Here is a 15,856-nt window from a genome sequence, read left to right as displayed (position 1 = left end):
GTTTTAAATATAAGTCAATGTAAACGTATTTAAATGGAAATGTTTTTAATAGTGATATATATATATATATATATATATATATATATATATATATATATACATATATACACACACACACACACACACACACATATATATATATATATATATATATATATATATATATATATATATATATATATGTGTGTGTGTGTGTGTATATATATATATATATATATATATATATATATATATATATATATATATATATATATATATATATACACACACATATATATATATATATATATATATATATATATATATATATATATATATATATATATATATATATATATATATATGTGTGTATATATATATATATATATATATATATATATATATATATATATATATATATATATATATTCTGCACTATAAAAACAATTTCAATGGAAGGGAGAGGGGGCATGGACATTGTTTGAATAAAAGGCATTAAGTCTCATGTGGGGAGTTAACATATCATTCATAACATTCGGTGAAGGAGTTAACATTCAATAATAGACTAACACTACAATTTGTCATCTTTATTTATTAGATCTATGTTTTATCTTATATCATATTTACAAGGGAGTACATTGGCTCCTAGGCTTCACCCCCAACTCGGACCATCGCCAAGTCGGACCCTTACTAACTCGGACCGTACCTCCACCAACTCGGACCATTATAACCAACTCGGACCACAATATACCACCTCGGACCACAGTAGTGAACCAACTCGGACCAGGTTGATAAGATTATAAATTAGAACAATTGGTAAAAATAAATTGAGAACAGTGAAAGTCACACATTTATTATTAGGAGAGTTATTAAAAACATGCAAATGTAGAAGCAAAAGACAAAGTAAAATGTTCAATAAAACATATTCAAATTAATAATCATACATTCACAGCAATGAAATGGGAAACAGCTTTTAGAAGGCTTTTACCCGATCTATGACCTAGAGAAAACTCCTCCCACAGTACGACTAGTCTTCCATGTTGCTTAGCATACTTTGTCTTTTGGTGGCGCAACACTTTTCCATCATTTAAGAAATTTACATATAGTGGCACAAGCTTTGCTTCATTATACAAAAGAGATAGGAGAATGTAGAAATTAAGTTGACCTTTTCGTGATTTTCTGTTTAGTCTGTGGTGCCACCCTTCCACGTCGTTGTTTGTCCTGACACTCCTACCAAAAACACACCACGCTTTGGGTGGCCACATTTCGGAGGAAATCCAAGTATTGTGAATGTATTCTAAAAGATTTAAAAGTTGTTGTGACCCAGCTGCTTTTCTATAAAATCTTAAAAATAGTCCTTCTATGTGATCATCAGGTACGTATGGTAGAGAAAGAAGTTGTCTCACAAACTTATATGTTTTGGTGTCACTTGTGTATGCAGACTGAAGGCCAAATTCTTGGGCCTTCCTCCACACTGCTTGTCCCCAGTGAAACGCACAACCACGCATAACTACATCTGGGAACACATCTGGGATAGCCCGCCAAACACTTGCCTCAAAATCTAGAATTACTTCTTGTACTTTTAATTGTTCACCTAGGATTTCCTTAATTCTACTAAACACCTTTTTGTAATCTTTGCGTCTCTTACCTGACATTAAAACAAATACAAGAGGCATTTGTTTCACATTCCCATCATACTTCATGAATGCATGAATGCTAAAAAGTTGTGTGAAGGGTTGCCTAACAACTTTGAATGTCCCATCGACATACCACCTTTTTGCTTTAGCAAGTAACTGACACTGTCCTTCTGTTGCAAATACTAAGTGACGTCTATCCCCTACATGTATATCAAATTTAAGAAAGTTAGGTGGTATGTGTTCCTCACTAATTTCAAAACTCAAATCCACGGGTTCAGCAGGTCTGTTTGCTTGCCGCTTCCTGTTTGCTTGACGAGCGAGATTTATGGGGGCAGGTAGTGAAGCAGTAGGCATTGTTGGATCTACGTTTTCAAGGATTACTTCCTCCACGATTTCTAATGCGGGCCGAAACACATCCTCCATTGCTTTATCTTTAATTAATTTTGAAACCTTACTTGTGGTAGCAGGGCATGTTTCCGGTGGATGGGAATGTTCACTGGGCCCTCTGATAAACGAATTATTCACTTCCTTTATTATCATTCCACACTTAACATTTTTATTCCTAACTGCGCAACGCCAATGAACACCAACTGTTGTTTCTCTTTTGAATGTATATGAATAACCCTGACTGTCTACAAGTTTCTGTTTTCCTCTTTGTGATGACGCACACACTTTTTCATAAGTAATACATTCTACCAATGCTTGTGCCTGATCCTCGATTAAACATTCACCATTATTTACAGAGTCCTCGTTGATAAGATTATCCACCAACGCTTCATCAGGTGGATGGTCAGTGATACAGTCAGCAGTGTTGCCTAGTTTGGAAGAGCATGTGGCACACCTCCAATCAATTTCCACCCCCTCTCTTACTGCTTTTCTGTAATCTTCCCTGGTAACGCCCGTCCCACAAGTTCGGTGTTGCCACAAATTGCATCCGTCACACAGCAATGCCTCCTGCAACAATTTGTACTCAGATGATTTTCTAGTCGATATATCAATTTATATTTCTCCGTTCTTATAAAATGATTATCTGGTAATGGCAACTCAAAATTTACAATCGTCAATAGGATTAAGATAATTTAATTTAATAATATCAATATATAATTTAATTTAACAATATTTAGCTAAATTCTTAAATCGCACCTGTCGAGGTCGCACTGTGTTTAGGCACAGCAAACACTTGTCCATGGTAGGTTGCGCCTTCAGCTGTGTACAGATACGGGTATGAGTGCAGTTTGTTTTGGCTGTTAGGCATACTGTTTATTTTGGTTAGGCATACTCTGTTTATTTTGGTTGTTACAGCTTTTGGTGGTAATTATGCAATTATCCTGTAAAACAAGCTTGAGACAAACACAGAGAGAGAGGGAGAGAGAGAGATAATGCGTTGAGAAACAAGCTCTCTCTCTCTCTCTCTCTCTCTCTCTCTCTCTCTCTCTCTCTCTCTCTCTCTCTCTCTCTCAAAAGGATATAGTCCGTTTTAATCTTTAATTCCCCATCTTTTAAAAGAGGACAAATTCCTTTTGTTTTCATAAATTTGGTTGTTACAGCTTTTGGTGGTAATTATGCAATTATCCTGTAAACTTTAGATTGCGTGTTTGCTCGATGGTCCGAGTTGGTTTACATGATGGTCCGACTTGGCATTTCCAAAGTTTTTGACGGTCCGAGATGGTCGAGATAATGGTCCGAGTTGGTATTTCAAAATGGTCCGAGTTGGAAATGGTCCGAGTTGACCCTACCCCGCTCCTAGAAGGGGCCAGATCTCTTACTAGAATGGAAGAAGAAGAAGTTCTTTTTGTGTTACGTGATGTGCGCCGTCTTCCTTCTTGGTGACTCAAATCAGTGTTGCCAGATATGAGAATTTGTCCCTAGATTTGGGGATTTTGAGTGCCTAAAGGGGATATTCTGTACAAATTTCTATGAAGAAACAAAAATTACTAAATCTTTATACTGTTGCAATTAGTTTACTTGCACTCTATATGAAGTATGGTGAGTAATTTCTATATGAGTAAAGCCTACATGATCTCAAGAAAATATAATTGTGGAAATGGGGATTTTTTGGTTGTTTTGGGGATATTTTATCACGAGTTTTGGGAATTTTTACACTAACCCATCTGGCAACACTGACTCAAATCGGAGCCTTTCTACCGTCCATTGTATTACCGTCAGGTCTGCATCACACCACAAATGATACGGTAATTAACTGTTTTATTGGTATTATTGTATTGTAATACAGGGCAAACTTTACCGTTTTGTTTATATGTAGCCGAGATAACTTCTCTGTAAATTGCATTTTGAGAAAACATGTAGAAAACCTTTTGAGTAGGCATGGTTGGCTAATCCTGTATTACATGATTCTTGGACAAGCCATATATTTGTAATTTGCATTTTGATTAATCATGTAGAAAACGTCTTGCGGGTTAATTTCGGTAGACTTTCCCCCATCTCTATCTTCAAATTTATATAGTTTGGGAGGGTAAAACATGTGGAAACAAAATATTTCTCAATGTAGTATATGCGCAAGTGCACAAGAGAAAAAAGGGTAATATTATAGAACAACATAGGGTTTTTCCCATATTAGATAGTTTGCTTTCATTGAGTTTGACCTCTTATTTCTAATTATGGACCCCCCCCTCCTGACGGACACAAGTGTGAACCTGGGACTTTGGGTGTGTGAAAGCGGGACAAAACGTGATTATTTGATACTTTAAAGATATGTAAAAACTTGCAGAACCCATCGAACCCAGCTAACCTAACCTAGTAGTTCCCGGGTCACAGACCGGTACCTCTATTACTGGAATCCTCAGGTAAATACTGGAATCCCCTTGAAAATTACCGATATCCCCTACAATAGCACTGCAAACCTTTATAAATCGACAAATAATGTGTTGTTATTAAAATACGTTATTTTTGTTTTTAGCATTTATATTTTTGATATATTTGCAGATAGAACCTTGGCTAGGGTTTGTGACCTGGGAAGGTTTGTGACTTGGGAAGGGGGTCCGGGGGCTTGCTCCCGTCTAGGGTTTTTGAACTGGGAAGGTTCGTGACCTGGGAAGGGGGTCCAGGATCTTGCCCTGGCTAGGGGTTGTGACCTGGGAACTACTAGGTTAGGTTAGGTGGGTTTGTTAGGTTCTGTACCCTTTTGTACCCTTGTATATATTGTGTAAAGGGTATATAGAAAAATGCTTTAAAATAATTAATTTACTTAAAAATAGTGTAAATTAATAAAAACATATTTATCAATTTCTAAGGGTTTGCAGTGATGTAGCGGATTTCGGTAATTTTCAAGGGGATCCCAGTATTTACCTGGGGATTCTAGTAATTCGTGGTTCCCTAGTTTTGGGTGAAGGAAGTCCTCGGAAACCCCCGGAACCCCCTTTCCCAGGTCACAGACTTAGCCGGGGCTCCTGGACCTTCCTTTCCAGGTCACAAACTAAAAGTAAATCACAAATCAATTCTTATATTATGTTAAAGTAAATCACAAATAAATCCTTACCAGAATTGCACGTGGGACACTTTAATCTTCGAGGGATAACACAATGAGATTTTAAAAAATTATTCACTACACCAGGAGTACTGTGATACTCACCATGAAACTTGTCTATAGCATTTAAATAGCCATAATGGCAGCCATTACACTGTTACGTTGGGTTCCATAGCACGCACCCAACACGTAGCACAGCTACAAAGGAACTGAGAAGTTGTTCTATGAAAACTGGGTGTATCAAAGAACTGCCTATGGCACACTCAAGTTTATATATATGCCCAAATATGGTAAAATCTCCTGTTTTGACTGATCTTTACTTTGAATTGGCCAATCAAAATCCAGATATATTTTGATCACTTTTTTATTGTTTTTCTTGAAATACGTTAGACAAAACGGTTTATTTGTTAGCTGCGGATTTTCAAATTATAATTTGTTCGAGCGCAGCATACAAACCTTTAGGGTACTGTAGGGTATTTATTTCGGCGAAGCTGAAACTAGCTGATAAGCTTTTTTCCTACAGGGTATAATTACCCACCACTAGTTAGCGGGGTAGACTAGCCAACGCTCCCACCAGCACTAGCGACCAACCGTCACTTCCTAATTCAGCTTGGTAGAGGAAAGACGTAGTCTTTTCCTTCTGCCAAACCTTTTTTACGGTTAAAAGCAACTGGACTAATGTTTAATAAAAGGTCCCTTTTCCTTCAGTGCTGCCCTCTTTGGGGCTCACAGGTTCCCCCTGCAAGCCAAGGTAGCAATAGGTCTTTGTTCTCTACTTCTGCTGCTCTCCCAATGTTCGCTCTGCTCCCGTGGGCGTAAGCAGTTACTGACAAGAACTCTTTTGGAGTGACTTGTCCGGTAACTCTTCGGGGGTAAACCCAGAAACGAGCTTCGGCAATGTTTTACAGGCAGCACTCGATGTCGACCTTCAACTTGAGCTTAGCTCGTTGATGTGAAGCAGAGACTACTGCCTGGAGGTTCGCTCCCAGGTGTTGGATACTTTTTCCTTTTAAGTGAGAGTTAACCTCCACCAGGTGTTGAGCAACTTTAACTTCCTAGGGAGAGTTTCCCCACCAATCACTATCCAACAATTTCCTTGCTTGCGGGGAGAATTGCAGACAACGGCAATAGACGTTGATCGCCTTTCCCGTCCGCGGGAGAGACTACCTTCATTTGTGGGATTTCCCCTTCAGGGATTCCTCCGGCAGGAATTGGATTCCTCCATGTCCTGTCCTTGCTCTTCAGAACTTGTCAACAAATGAGTTAGGGGATTGCTTATAATTTCTACCCATTGCCGCTGTACCATGAAACAATTCTTGTTGCAACTTCCCTCTGGGATCTTTGCCACAGATGGTGACGAATGCCGGCCTCTTGCAGCTGCCCCCTCTCCCATCGACAAGTCTCGTAGGCCTTAACTCTTTGGGGTTATTGCCATATCGTGCCTTCAGGGACCTGTGCCTCATAGTTTCTAACTAACAAGGAAGAAACAGCTGGTCTTCAAGTCCAGCACAGTCTTTTTCGTTCCCTTCCAAGGGATGACATAAGGTTGCTTACTGCCCTCTTTAGGTGGCTGTGATGAACAGGAGTACTAAGAGAACCTTAGTTTTGCAGAGAAGTCATGCACAGTTTAGCACACTCACCCTCCAGGGAGATGGGTGGGAGAACTCTTCTGCCTGACGAAGGTCTACAAAGAACTCGGGTTGCTCGCCTCACCTTAGTACCCATGGCGGGTTTCCGAGACCTTCCCCTCGCCCTAGTACCCATAGTGGGTCTGCAAGACACTCGCCACACCTTAGTGTCCCTATTGGATTTATGAGGGTCCCTCGCCTCGCCTTAGTACCCATGGATGGTTTGTGAGACCCTCTTTGCCGGCGCTGGAAATCAGGTTATGCATTACCCTTTACTCTTCCGTAACCAAATACGGGTGGTCCACCCGCAAGTGGTCTCTGCCTTCATCCCAGGCAATTCCCTCTGAACTTAACGATCGGAGGTTTTAGTTTTTAAAAGAATACTCAAACTGAAAACTTCACATAAGCAAATCTGTTTCCAAGCAAGGAACATTCAAAACTTATGCTAGATTTGCCGAGAAATACAAACGTTTTCATCGCTCATAGGAAGGAGGTCTCGATTGCGGATGTTCTTCAATCAAGTTCTGGACACAACTAATGATTCGGGCTACACCTGGTCAGGGTTGAAGATTGAAGATACATCTCAGTCTACCTTTCGGAAGGAATTGTGTGCGATCGGTCGTTACCGACCGGTTTCTTGCTCAACTGTGATTGCTAAGGAGATTTGCTGTAATTAACATCTTCTTGTAGAGATTACTGGCTACCTCAGTATATCCTACCGATATGTAAGCATACTTGTCGGCCAACTCCCACTTTATTGGAGGCAGTGGGAGGACAGGTTCTTCCCCCACCCGTCTCATGGCAGGTTTGTTTACAACTGGGTGCACGTCTTGACACCCACTTGAGATGTTACTTGCTACGTAATCTCTTGGCCTGGGAGTAACCAAGGAGAATTGACTCTCTTGAGAGGAAAAGGTCTCTTGTTCCACTCAATGGAACTTGCTAACCCTTAGGGGGGGGGGAACAACAGTTACAATCATTGGAAATTGTTGACTACCCTACTGGGTAATTGGTTGACCAGGTAGTCCAGAGCCTCCCCATTTTCCATGATTGGAGGGTAAAACTTTTCCTCATAGGTAAGCTGCTGGTACAACCTGTTCCCCTCAGCCTTAGCAGCTTTTTACAAGCAAATGCCTCCTCATGTAGGAGCGCATAACACTAACCACGAGGCTGCTGCGGGAGACAGTTTGTATGAAAATATTCTGGTCCATCCTACTTGTTGGTGAACACAGACATGTTTCGCAAGAATACTGTATCCTCCGTAACATTGCGTGCCGATTCACTGAGCACTAGTAAACTATGCTGGCAAGTTCCTTCACATGACAGAGGGTTGTATGCATTCTAGGTTACCCATTATTTTAGTGGTGGAGGTGGATTCTTCACAAGGACCGAACCTTGGTCGGTCTTCACACTTAGAAAGGATACACCCTCTTTAGATTCCACATCAGAGGATGAGTATTGTGATGCATGGGGCACCCTACCAATGATGACAGAGTCTTACATGAAGAAGTCAACAAAGGACCAGGCCCTCCTGGCCTAAAGTTGGCCATGCTAGAGAAGGATATTCTCCAAGAGGTCCCGGGAGGGTCCTTAGGCTTCTACAATCACCTTTGCGTGTGGCTGTTTGAGTAGATTGTGATGTAGAGGGAACCTCTGGGGACCCATGTTAGTAGCTGAAGGTGGTCTGGGAACCATTCCTCGAGATTCCATTGCCGAGCTATAAGGGTCATTGCTAGGTTGTTGGATGTTCTTACCTTGTTGAGTACTCTTCTCATCAGGCAAAATAGGGGGAATACGTAGACATTGATGTTGTCCCACCGTTGTTAAAACGCATCTTGCCAGAGTGCTTGAGAATCCGGTGCTGGGGAGCAGTACTGTGGGAGCTTTCTGTTCAGAGATGTTGCGAACAGATCCACCGTCGGGGGAACTCCACAAAGTCAGGAGTTCGTTGGCTACTAGACGAGTCAAAGACCGCTCAAAGTCCACTATCTGAGCTGCTCTGCTCAGATTGTCTGCGAGCACATTCCTCTTGCCCAGAATGAAGCTAGCTGATAGCGAGACCAAGTTATCTACCACCCATTTTAGCATCTCCACGGCTAGATGGCAAAGGTTCTGTGAAAAGGTACCGCCTATCTTCTTTACATATGTTACCATTATGGTGATATCGCTCATCAACAACACGGAGTGACCTGACAGGAGCTGTTGAAATTGTTGCAGAGCCAGAAAGGCTGCCTATATTTTTTGGAGGTTTATGTGCAGAATACTTTCGGACTTGGACCAGAGCCTGGAGGCCGTGTGATGCAGCAAGTGAGCCCCCCACCTTCCTTTTGATGCAGTTGTAAAGAGCATCAATTCTGGGGAGAAGAGAGAACATCTACATCTCTACGAAGGTTGTTATCTACTACCCACCATCTCAGGTCTGTCCTCTGCTCAGGTTGTTATCTACTACCCATTATCTCAGGTCCGTCCTCTGCTCAACTCCTACACGGACCAATAGGTCCAGTGGGCCCTTGTGCTGAGCCCAACTAGACTTCAGCCATCACTGCAGTGATCGTATTTGCAGTGAGCTGTTGTATATCAGATGTTCCAGGGAGGACAGTTGTCCTATGAGACATAACCACTGTTGAGCTGGAAGATTGTATCGCAGTAAGAAGGGACTTGCTTCTTTGTTTAGTCTTTGAATCCTGTTGTCAGACGGGAATACTTTCCGCAATCTGGTATCTAGCAGCATCCCTAGGTAAACCAGTCTCTGTGATGGTTACAAGGACTTCTCAAGATTTACCACAATCCCCAGATCGTGACAAATCTTGAGAAGCCTGACTCTGTGGTGGAGAAGGGTTATCACTGAGAGTGCTAGGATCAGCCAGTCGTCTAGGTATCTCTCCAGAAGAATGCCGATCCAGTGGACCTAGATTGATACCAAACAGAAGACCCTTGTGAAGACCTGAGGTGGTGTTGACAGGCCAAAGTACAGCACCATGAACTGGTATCGTCAGTTGTCTATGATGATGGATGGACTGGGATCTGGAAGTATGCATCTTTCAAATCCGGCGTGCACATGAAGTCCTCTAATCTGAGCGCCTTTCTAACAGTGTCTGCCATCTTCATCCTGAATGGAGTCTGTTGCACAATCTTGTTCTTGTTCAGAGAGGAGAGGTCAATGGCAGGTCTCCAGCCTCAAGACGCCTTCTTTCCAAGAAAGTGACTGGAGACCAATCTAAGACCTCTTGGAGAGCACCCTTCTCCAACATGGTCTGGATTTTGGCCCAGAGGGCCTGTTCCTTCGTGGACCCCATTGTGTAGGAACTCGACAGATTTGGATGCTGAGTCAAGAGAGGGATGGATAGCGTGAACGGAATGCAATAGCCTGAACGTATCACGGAGACCATCCAAGCTTTGGCCCCATGCTGCAACTACCTCTGCCACCGTTGCTGCAGGTATCCTCCTACTGGTAGACAAGTGGGAGGACTGCCCTCCCTAGCGGGAATGACCACTTCCACTACTTCTACCCCGTTTCCTCCATTGCTGGTTCAATTTTCCTAGGGCTGGTCTTCAGCTGGAAATGACTTCTGTGTTCCTGTCCTGGGAGTACCTGCACTTCTACTGCTCCCCTTTGATCTAGACCAGGGACGACAGTTTCTGAGCTGGAGGAGCTGCTGGGAATGGCCTCGTCACCATCACCCTTTGGAGAAGAGTGTCACTTCACCCTTTGGAGGAGAGAGTCCTGGTTGGTCTTTCTCCATGGCTCTGCTGCTCTCTCGATGTCCTCGACGTTGAAAAGCGAAGGACCTTCCATTGCCGAGGTTTGTAGCCTCGTCACCTCCATCTTTGGTACCTGCCTGTGGAATCTCTCGATAACCGCATCCCAACGCTGGTATCCTCCTGCGTGCAAGGGCGTCCTCTGCAGGCTGAGCACAAGGAGTAAGGGTTGGTCTGGCCTGGAGATACGAAGGTGCCCCATTTGCGAACTTCAGCTCCAGGACAATTCTGCATGTCAGCCTAGAAGAGCAACACCTACATCTGAAAAGGAAAGAAAATGCAAACCAGATTGCTGTAGTCAATGGCTAGTCAAGGTTTAAATGGTATATACAACGTCCACTCTCACCCAAGCCAAAAGCAAAAGTGACAGGAAAACACGTGTGTGTGTGTGTGTGTGTGTGTGAGCAGGGTATTATTATTATTATTACTCGCTAAGCTGCAACCCTAGTAGGAAAAGCAAGATGTCATGAGCCTCCAATAGGGAAAATAGCCCGCTGAGGAAAAGCAATAAGGAAATAGATAAACTACAAGAAGTAATTAACAATTAAGTAAATTCAAATACAAACTATAAAAACCTCAACAAGCAAGAGGAAAAGAAATAAAATAGAGTAGTGTGCTTGACTGTACCCTTAAGCAAGAGAGTGAAAAGCCATGGTACAGAGGCTATGGCACTACCCAAGAATAGAGAACAATGGTTTGATTTTGGAGTGTTCTTCTAGAAAAGCTGCCTACCATAGCTAAAGTTTCTTCTACTCATACCAAGAGGAAAGTAGCGACTGAACAACTACAGTGCAGTAGTTAACCCCTTGAGCGAAGAAGAATTGTTTGGTAATCTCTTTTGTCAGGTGTATGCGGACAGAGAAGACTATGTAAAGAATAGGCCAGACTATTCGGTGTATTTGTAGGCGAAGGGAAAATGAACCGTAATCAGAGAAGGATCCAATGTACTACTGTCTGGTCAGTCAAAGGACCCATTAACTCTAGCAGTAGTATCTCAAAGGGTTGCTGGTACTATCCCTTTCCCCCTTCGGCTAACTAGCGGTGGGGTAAGTACACCTCGCTGAAAGTCTTGTGGCTAATCTTCAAGCTTTGTAGAAAGGATATTCCCTAATAAAGAGCAAAAAGGTTTGTATTAGTGATGGAACAATCATGTATTTGAATCAAGAGTCCTGTGATTACAAAGGTTGGAGATTCCAAGAAATCTTGCCTAACCAATTAGATAAAAAAAAAAGGAGCTACTGAAAGGTGAGGAATCGGTAAATAAAACATTGATAAAATACACAGGTGGAGACATTCTGGAAATGTTGCTTCGTCAGTTGTATGGAAACGTTCCAAGGCCACTCTCATCAGGAAATTAATTCAAAATTTGCTCATCATGAGACAGATTGGAAAACCAAAGGATCACTGTTGGAATGTAGTTTCTCCATCTTCAATGGAGGGCTGGCAAAATAAATCTTCCACAGGAAGAGAAAAGAACAGTAGGAGTATCTATGGCTAAAGATTGTGTGATTAAATAAAAGTGAACAGTCACTTTTTTTTGGTGCAATCATCATCAGCTGACTAACTACCTTCCTGAACAGATAAAATTAATGTATGAACAGAAACATGTACAAAAGACTCTATGCAAAAGCTTTTCAAGAAAACAATGCAAGAGAAGAAATCGATAAGAAAAGAAAAAAAAAATGCGGGATCGAACTCCTGCCTTGCTAATGCTGTCACTGTACAAGGGAGGAGGTACTTTCCCATCTTTCTATTTGAATGCAAGTGCTGCATACAAGTACATCTGAATTCTTGTTGTTTTCTCTAACCCAATGCTGAATGCACTATAGTGATCATGTATTCATGAAAAGGGAAAAAAAAATCTAAAGCAATATGTATTCTCCAAAAGACTGAAATCTGAATTCCCGAAACAAGTTATCCAAAACTTTTGAGAATCCTAGCAGGCAAATCCAGGATTTAGTGAGAGAGAGAGAGAGAGAGAGAGAGAGAGAGAGAGAGAGAGAGAGAGAGAGAGAGAGAGATAGAGAATTAATTTGATATAGAATTTAGGTCTTAAGCAAAGTACTAGGGCATCAAAGGCCATTCAATGCTGTATAATGCAACTTAATCATACCCGTACTCTCACAACATTTGTTATCATTTTAACTTTTTAAACCAATCACACAACTTCCATAAAATACATCTAAATGCAAAATAAAAAGCTATAAACCAATACTCTGTAAATTTTTTAAGTTCAGGGTATTACAATTTTCTCCCAGTATATCTCTTAAAGGATTGTCTTGGAGAAAATGTGCCCTCCTCTGAAGATTAGAAACAGGACAGTCGATTAGATTTGTATAATACCTATTGTCACTTGACAGGTATTACACACAGAGAGAGAGAGAGAGAGAGAGAGCGAGAGAGAGAGAGAGAGAGAGAGAGAGAGAGAGAGAGAGAGAGAGAGAGAGAGAGAGAGAGAGAGAGAGAGAGAGAGAGAGATGTGTGTGTGTCCTAGAAAAAACTTCTCTCTTGGCTTGCGGCTAAGACTCACTCGGCTCAAGAGGGAATCTTTCTTAAAACATTCTCTCAATGCATAAAAGTCTACATTAGCTATCGTAGGCACAAAGGTCTCTTGAAAAGAAAACATACCCTGAGCCCCAGGATTAGTGTTGCCAAGCGATGAAATAATCCACCTATTCCAGATTCTTCACTGCCTCACGAAAGAACAATATAGTCTTACTAGCCTACATGTAAGGCGACTTTTGTCAAGTGGAAGGGGAACAGGAAAAGACGACTCATTACGGTCTTAAGACCACTTGAGTCGAAACCGCAAGGCGACTATCCAGTTGTCAAGCGAAGAAACATAGGAACAGATGACTCATTCCACAAAAGAGTGCCTGAACTGGTCGCTCAGTTAGGATTCAGGAGACCTGGGAGAAACCAATGCAGCCCAAGTTGCCAGGACACTGAATCACCAGCACAGACCAGCGAACCACGAGTCGCCAGTTTGCATGGTGACTGCCGCCAAGCAAAAGGGTAAGAAGACGACTCAAGCCTACATAATGAGTGTCTAGTCAGCCCAGTTGGTGTGGCGTATGAAGACATAAGACTTCGAAAAGCCTCTCCTTGTGAGTTGTTGTTGGATAACCTCCAGGCGTGAAAACGTAGCGATAGAGTCGCTTGATGTAATGTCTTCATATGTGGTTGTCCAAGTAGATAGGGAAGTGGAGGAAGCTCTCTCGGTGCCTCTGTGAGCAAATATAGAAGGTCTGCAAACCATTCTACATGTTGCCACAGCAGAGCTACGAGGGTCATTGCTTAATCTTACGATGCCTTACCTTGTTTAATAGCCTCCTTGTTTGGCAGAAAGGGGGGAAACGCACAGACGTCCATTCTGTCCCATTGGTGTTGGAAGGTGTCTTGCCAGAGAACGTTTGTGGGTCCAATACTGGAGTGCAGTACATCGGAAGTTTCCGGTTGAGGGACGTTGCAAACAGGTCCATTGTTGGCAAACCTCACAAAGTCAGGACTTTGTTGGCTATCTGTTGATTCAAGGACTATTTGCAGCTAATTATCTAAGTTCTCCTGCTCAGATTGTCTGCGTCACATTCTTCTTGTCTGGGATGAAGCAGGCTGTTGAGGCTAATAAATTTTCTTCTGTGTGCCTGAGGATTTTTACAGATAGTTGGCATAGGGGCTGTAACAAAGTACCTCCTTGTATGTTTATGTGAGACACTACCATAGCGTTGTCGCTCATCAATACTACATGGTGTCTTGAAAGGAGTCGGTGTAATTGTTTGAGGGCCAGGAAGGCTTCCCTCATTTCTAGGAGGTTTATGTGGCACTGCCTTTTGGATTTGGACCAAAGCCCGGATGCCGTCAGGTGTAACCGGTGAGCTATCCCCCTGCTTTTGATGCATCTGTGAAGGACAACAAATGCGGGGAAGGAGAGAGAAGGTCTACTCTCCTAAGGAGGTTAGTATCTAATACCCATCAACTCGGGGTTCTCTTCTGCTCGGGTCCCATCAGTACTGGAGTACTGAGTAGATCTCTGTGCTGAGACCAAAAGGTCTTCCGCTGCTGCTGCAGAGACCAAATACAAAGACGGCCGTGGGGTACTACCTTCTCTAGAGATGACAGGTGTCCCAGCAGCTTCTGCCACTGGTGTACTGGCCGTTCATTTCCTTAGAGAAAGCTCTGGGCTATCTCTTTCAGTCTGTTTACTCTGTCTGTGGAAGGAAAGATTTTGCCTTGCCCTTGCATGGTCCTGATTCTCATCCCTAGATATACCCTATCTCTATGTCTTCACACCTGGAGGTTATCCAGCATCTCCTTGTGAAGAGAAGTTTTTCACAATGTTGCAGGAACGATGTCTAGGTACTACGGGAATCTTCAGATGCGGTATACCAGGCAAAGTGGTCAGTCTTCTGTGGTTGGTGTCATGGAAGGGGTATTTCTCCTCTTGATGACACTATCCAAGCGATAGCGGAATTTCTCGTGTAACTTCGAGAGGAAAAACTTCTCTGTCTTGGCGGGGAAAGGGTATCACTCAGCCTTTAGCCTCGCCTTTAGACTGAAAGGAGTTAATATTTCTTCATCATTAGAGTTCTCTCCTCATACAGAGTTTCGAGCTTAATTATCCTCAGTCAGAAGTCAGATCATCTTCATGGAATATTGTTCGTGTTTCATAATCGCTAAAAGGAGCTCCCTATGAACTGTTACGCCAGGCATCAGATCTGCACCTGACTCTGAAAACGGTCTTCCTGCACACTTTGCCCTTGGCCAAGAGAGTAAGCGAATTGCATAGTCTTTTCTGCAACGTCTCCCATTCAAGGTGATGGGGACAGGTAATGCTCGGCTTCATCCCTGAGTTTATTGCCAAGACTCAAAATCCAGGAGTATCAGATCATAGATTTAGGCCCTTCCAGATTGAGTCTCCCCGTAATGTAACTGATGACCCAGGTTAATTGCTACTCTGCCCAGTGAGGGCTCTGAGGTGATACCTCAAAAGAACTTCAGGAGCTTGTGCCAGAGTGAGTAGGTAGTTTGTCAACACGGGGAAGGTTAAAAGAAGAATCACTAATAACATAATTTCAGCTTGGATTCGCACGGTCATAGACCGGGCCTTGAATCCTGATTCTTCTCCACAGACGCAGAAACCTTGAGCTCACGACGTTGTGGGCATTAGCACCTCCCTAGCGTTCAAGGATAACTACTGTGGCGCAGGTCCTTCAAGCAGGTGTATGGAAGCGTCGGACGACCTTCACCGCCCACTACCTGCAAGACGTAAACCACAGAAACATGGAAACATTCTCCATCGAACCTGTGGTGGCTGCACAAGCTTCTTGATGGACAAGTAGTAGATTGTAGGGGGCAGAGGTTACCCGGGA

The 15,856-nt window shown here is 42.6% G+C and overlaps 1 protein-coding gene across 1 annotated transcript; it reads right to left on the bottom strand.

Moving 5' to 3' along the window:
* Positions 1-810: 810 nt before the first annotated feature.
* Positions 811-2,867, bottom strand: LOC137639923 (uncharacterized). Its single transcript, XM_068372214.1, has 2 exons — positions 2,760-2,867; positions 811-2,570 (listed from the first exon to the last, which is right to left on the bottom strand). Exons 1-2 carry the CDS (start codon positions 2,802-2,804, stop codon positions 918-920), a joined length of 1,698 nt encoding a protein of 565 aa, XP_068228315.1. The 5' UTR covers positions 2,805-2,867; the 3' UTR covers positions 811-917.
* Positions 2,868-15,856: the final 12,989 nt, after the last annotated feature.

Source organism: Palaemon carinicauda, chromosome 4 (assembly GCF_036898095.1).
Source record: "Palaemon carinicauda isolate YSFRI2023 chromosome 4, ASM3689809v2, whole genome shotgun sequence".
In the NCBI taxonomy this organism is placed as follows: domain Eukaryota; kingdom Metazoa; phylum Arthropoda; class Malacostraca; order Decapoda; family Palaemonidae; genus Palaemon; species Palaemon carinicauda.
The sequence above is the reverse complement of the archived record's forward strand: the minus strand, read 5'-3'. Positions and strand labels throughout refer to the sequence as shown.